This window comes from Lolium rigidum, chromosome 7, assembly GCF_022539505.1.
Source record: "Lolium rigidum isolate FL_2022 chromosome 7, APGP_CSIRO_Lrig_0.1, whole genome shotgun sequence".
NCBI lineage: Eukaryota > Viridiplantae > Streptophyta > Magnoliopsida > Poales > Poaceae > Lolium > Lolium rigidum.
This window is the reverse complement of record NC_061514.1, coordinates 43,054,456-43,060,450: the sequence shown is the minus strand read 5'-3', so window position 1 is coordinate 43,060,450 and position 5,995 is coordinate 43,054,456. Positions and strand designations below refer to the sequence as shown.

At 46.8% G+C, this 5,995-nt stretch overlaps 1 protein-coding gene across 1 annotated transcript; it reads left to right on the top strand.

The window, feature by feature from the left end:
- Positions 1-229: 229 nt before the first annotated feature.
- Positions 230-2,305, top strand: LOC124671234 (coatomer subunit epsilon-2-like). Its single transcript, XM_047207634.1, has 6 exons — positions 230-502; positions 622-773; positions 999-1,134; positions 1,248-1,403; positions 1,539-1,618; positions 2,058-2,305. Exons 1-6 carry the CDS (start codon positions 230-232, stop codon positions 2,149-2,151), a joined length of 891 nt encoding a protein of 296 aa, XP_047063590.1. The 3' UTR covers positions 2,152-2,305.
- Positions 2,306-5,995: the final 3,690 nt, after the last annotated feature.

Genomic DNA, 5,995 nt, shown 5'->3' with positions numbered 1-5,995 from the left:
GTGCAGGCTGAAGTTGACTGACTATGTAGAACGAGGCGAGATCCGGAATGCCGCTAAGCTTGCATAAACCGGGACATCGTATACGGAGTACGTATATGCCCTTTGCGTAGCGGCGCAACCGCGCGTACTGCCTTGACGAGACGAGATGCAGACCTGTAGCGTGGTCGCCCGTCCCGTCCGCACAAACGCACCGCCACCGCCACCGCCACCGTGGAGCAGAAACGAAAGCATGACGTCGACGTCGCCGGACCACCTGTTCGGCCTCCGCAACAGCTTCTACGTGGGCGCGTACCAGGCCGCCATCACCGGCAGCCAGTCCGTCCCCGCGCACGCGCTCTCCCCCGACGAGGTCCTCCACCGCGACGCGATCCTCTACCGCTCCTACATCGCCATCGGCTCCCACCAGCTGGTGATCGACGAGATCGGGCCGGCCGCTGCGACGCCGCTCCAGGCCGTCAAGCTGCTCGCGTTGTACCTCTCCGGCGGCGCCGCCGGAAACAAGGTTCCAGTTGGTTACACTCCGTCTCGCATTCCGTTGATGCAACGCAACGCAGGATCGAAGAACCCAGCACACGTAGGGTCTCTTATTAATTCCTAGTCTCGTTGTGATTTTCATTGAAGGAGTCGGCGGTCTCGAGACTCAAGGAGCTCTTGGGTGATCCCGCGGTGGGGAGCAACCTGATTCTCCGGCTGGTCGCAGGGACCATCTTCATGCACGAACAGGATTATGCCGAAGCTCTCAAGCACACGAATTCTGGTGGCAATATGGAGCTGTAAGGAGACCCCTTCTTCAACTTTTTCCTCTGTCAGTTAAGTAGTTAACCAGTTTGCTGAATACTGTATATATATATATTTCTCGAATCATGTCACGTTCGGCTTTTCCATAACACGCTGCCTGCAGATTTTTCATGTACTACTACTTTGTCTTATGCTTTGATTTGTCTGGAGATATTGGAACACTGAGTTAAAGTCTCAATCTTAAATTTGATACGTTTCAGGCTTGCGCTGAATGTCCAGATATACCTCCAAATGCACAGGCCCGACAACGCGGAGAAGCAGCTCAGGGTCATGCAGAAGCTGGACGAAGACCACACGCTGACACAGCTCGCCAGCGCATGGCTACACCTTGTCATGGTAATCCATGCGCTCACTTTTTGTTTAATTTCCTACGAGCAGCTGTGGAATTGGCCAACTAAGTGTTGTTGAGATGAAAAATGTTGTCGTTTAGCATCACTTTCAATCTGCAGGGTGGCTCCAAGATACAAGAGGCCTACCTCATCTTCCAAGACTTCTCGGAGAAGTACACAGCGACCTGCATGATTCTAAACGGGAAAGCCCAGTGCTTGATGCACATGGGCAATTTTGAACAAGCAGAAGGCTTGCTGCTGGAATCACTGAACAAGGTCATCTCTAGTCATTTTAACGAGCCCAAATCTGGGCGACCAAATTCTTGGTCACCAACCAAACTTGTGTGCTTCTCACACAAAGTGAAAGTACAGTACTACGTACGCTTCGCTGAAATGCCTCTAATTGTGCAGGACCCCAAGGATGCACAAACTCTTGCTAACATCACCGTGTGCAGCCTGAAACTGGGGAAACCTGCATCGCGCTATCTCAAGTAAGTGTATTCTACACATTTTCGAGTCTGCAAGGTAGAAGCCATAACACGTGTTATGTTGTTAGTTCAGCTTTGCTGGGTCTCAGTTGACTGAGATTCTGTCAAGTCTTAGTTGATTCAAGAAAAAAATGCAACTTCATGTTGGAGAATTAGGTGCAGCCGTGGCGAAAAAGTGCAAAGTACACTTTTCACGCAACTGAAATTGCATATTTTTGCAGAATCGAAAGAGAACTTTTTTTACGGTAGAATCGAGAGAGACTTAATAAAACCTCAATCCACTTAGACATAAACGACGCTTGTTTGTTACCGGAACTTTGAACCTGCACAAACTAAGCACTTATGCCTGACAAGCTGAACTACCATGCTGCTTAACGGTTAGCTTCAGTATTTGATTTTTCAATATCAACTGATATATGCAAACTCCGGTTTTGTTTTGCAGCCAGCTGAAGCTAGCCCAGCCTGAGCACGTACTGGTGAAGCGGATGTCCGCTGCTGAAGACACCTTCGACAGAGCGAGCCAGGCGATGGCATGAGTTCTCCTGTAATTTTTTTCAATTAACCTGTCGCTGGACAGACCAAAGCAAACACTTGTCTCACAGCAGCCAGTTCAAAAGAACAGCCAATAATTCTTACGTTCAGTTCCAATCCTCAAACAGTCAACGAACACGACAAAACTTGTCTCTTGGCCGGTTGATGGCTTCGTTAATTCAAAGTCGGACTTCCGAGCCTTATGTTAAAAAATATATCATTTCTTAGTGGGTCACGGTAAATATATCCTCGCCATCAGGCCGGATGCCTGCTCTTTCTTGCAAATACACGTGCCGCCTCCTTGGCACAACCATGAGCTGCACGCAGGGTGGTGAATCTCGTTGTCGATCGATGATAGCCGCAATGCGCGATCTGCCGCTGCGGTGCTGCCGATGAGTAGGTTCAGCAGTTGACCGTCAGAACTTATGATGATGATAACTTGAGAAGGAATCAGAAAGCCTCAGGTCTCGTCGCCAGTACCCTCCATTTGCTGGCAACTGCGGTGTTCAAGGAACGTGTGCCACATACACGGGTGTTAGCAGCACTTAGCAGCCAGCTTTAGCCTGCCTAGCGCGGCGGCGATCGAGCTAGCGCCTGGTGTCCGTGCGTTTCCGGCCGGTCGATGGCGACCGTGTTAATTTCGTCAGGTATCCATCAGCGTTTTCCCAGAGCTGGAGCTGACCGTGTTAATTTATACTCTGTTCCCTTGGGGCTCTGTCTCCTTGCTAGGCCGGCTGACAGCGCCTTGCACGGTGTGGTCTGTCTGGTGACCTGCTAACCAGTGCGATTCTGCTCGAAAGCTAATTAATCAGTACAGTTCGATCTGTCCATTTGCCGTGCGGGCATGGGCTCTGTGCCCTCCCATTGGTGCCACTACTAGCTACCTCGATCGTCCCAGCGACATCGCCGAGGCTGCTGGCTTCTCCTGCTCAATTTGCCCTGATGCCCCCGTTGTTGCCTTGCGTAAATTACGTCGTTGTTTCCTCCCTTCCCCGTACGTCGGTTGTCATCACTCATCAGGTCTGAGCTCGATCTCAACCGTGACATGCTCCCGCTCCGATGGATACCCTTTCGTCCGGCATGCTTAGTTGCGACGCCGGGTACAAATCCCTGACGAGCCTCCACTGGTCCCAGCTCCAACACTTCCACTTCCACAGCTGCCTGCCAGTGCCCAGGTGGTATGCTCTCACTTCCCCTTAGTTGCCTCGCATACATACATGGACGACACAATGAAGCTCTGATTCTTATGTGTGCAGCGCTCGGCTCCTGACTAGCTGCGTTTCTCTCATGCAGAGAACCTCCGTGCCTCCATGTCGACGGCGGTACCGGTTGGAGCACCAGCCAGCGACCTGCCCGCCCAGGTCGTCTCGCCGGAGGTTTCTGCCGCTCCGGCGACGGCCGACGACCATATATGCGTCGTCGTTCCACGGGTAAGAATCACATCTCTTATGCCATTCATGTGATACCCCCGTGCATGTTCAGTTACCCCCGCGTGTCTTCCCTTGACCAACGTACGCTCACGTGTGCTGGCTTTTTTTTCCCGGGTTTTTGATCATCTTTTTGACATTTTTTTTCAACAAATCTTTTTGACATAGGGTTTCTTGATCTAACTTGCTGCATTTGTTCTACCTCTTGATTTCTGACCATGTGTATATAAGTATCAGATTTTGGAATATCAGTTGGCCATACCTATTTACGAATTTTCCCAGTTTTATGACTTTTGGATCAATTATCTTGGAATTTGGGCTCCGATGAGCTCACCCTCCTATCTAATGTCACGCTAGGTTTAGGGTTTACTGGAGCCTCATTAATCTAGAGAGGCTAAGAGGAAGAGAACAACGCCACATATCCATCAGGCATGTGACTATGTGAGGGTTGGGGATGGTGGCTAAAGGCGATCGATAACCTTGAACCAAGAGGGGCAGCTAAAGCAGTGTTAGATGCACTAATGTGAGCAGAAAACAATGAAATATACGCACGATGAGGAACTAAGCTACATTCATCGGGTCGAGCATACATTTATTGAACAACAATCAGAAAAACATGGCGACAATTTATCTCCTCTACACAAGTGTTTGATACATTTTTCGAACAACAATCGGGAAAACTTGGTGACAATATACCTCCCTTCCCTCTCTCGACCTTTGGTGACTAGGGCTACAACGAAAGCTCGAGACTAGTGAGCCGCTCGAGATTGAATCATCAGTGTTATCTCGACTCATGACCAAATTGAACAAAAAAAGAGCCGAGACTGGGCCTCCACTTGTAGTTGGGTTGAAAATTGTTTCATGAAAATTTACAAGACACAAATATCACTCTTACAGTACTTCATATGTAATGTGACATTTGGATGCACAACTACCCAAGTAAAAACTACCAAACAAAGAACTCTTGTTCTACTTAAGAAAAGATTGAAAGAATAAAATTGTTGTTTCATTTTAGATTCATACATGTGAAGCTGACACAATCTTATACGATAAAGATAAACATAGGTCGAATTAATTTTGTAACAAAACTTGAAAATGTACTACATGCCAGAGTATTCAGTCATCTTTTAAATTTTCGCAAAAAATTATGCTGCATATAAAGTAGTGCTCTGAGATTGCATTTTTCAACATACACCTTAGACATGGAGGAAAACCGCTTCATGAGAACTTTCAAACACCTAAATAATTTTATTGATCATTTACGAGTCTAATTTGAAATTTGGACGCACATAATTGTCAATTTTTTTTGCAAGAACCAGTTGAAAAAGAATGGAATGCGAAAGCGACACCATGCTACAAATATCAAGATCCATTATAGTTACTAGTTTCTTAAGAAAATTTATTGCCAAATTTGTTGTCGTGAAACCTAAGACAAAGACTCTGATAGAAAAAGTAACAAAGCATCAAACCAACTACACGAGACAAGTACTGCCTGTGTAAACCTGGCAAAAAGACACTAACTCCAATATTGTAAGAAAAGCCCTAAACAATTGTTGATTCCATTTAGAGTCATGCATGTGAGAGGTGAGAGTGGCATCATATTATACTATAAATACCAAGATCCACGAGAATTTGTTAAGTAAGATGACTTTAAATTGCAGTACATGCTAGATCTTCAATCATCATGTAAAATATCATGAGCACTATTTTTCAGTTATTGACATACATGTTTTTTTTACCGTGAAACCGTAGGGAAAAAACCCTACGGTGTAATTTTCTATTTTATAAACAGTATATACAAAAGATGTATGGACGGAAGATTTTACATCAGGGTGGGTAGAAATGAACAAAGGGAGAAAAACGACAAGGGCCTAAGAGAAACATGAGTTAAGCTAATCAAATAAAGGTTGCACCAGGAAACTTTTGACTCTGTAGCGGTGTAGTTGAAGATCACTCTGGAACCTTACACGCCATCCAGAAATGGACTTGATTTGAGCTTTGAAGATATGGTCATTCCTTTCGTTCCATAAGTTCCATGCGGCACAAACAAAAATCTCCATAAAACAAGGGCTTTTGAAAAGAGTGTAGGATAACGTTGCATAGAAAACAAAAATTTTCCTACGGCGAACACGCAATCCAAGCCAAGATGCAATCTAGAAGACGGTAGCAACGAGGGGGTATCGAGTCTCACCCTTGAAGAGATTCCAAAGCCTACAAGATGAGGCTCTTGTTGCTGCGGTAGACGATCACTTGCCGCTTGCAAAAGCGCGTAGAAGATCTTGATCACGATCGGTTCCGGCGCCACGAACGGGCAGCACCTCCGTACTCGGTCACACGTTCGGTTGTTGATGAAGACGACGTCCACCTCCCCGTTCCAGCGGGCAGCGGAAGTAGTAGCTCCTCTTGAATCCGACAAGACGAC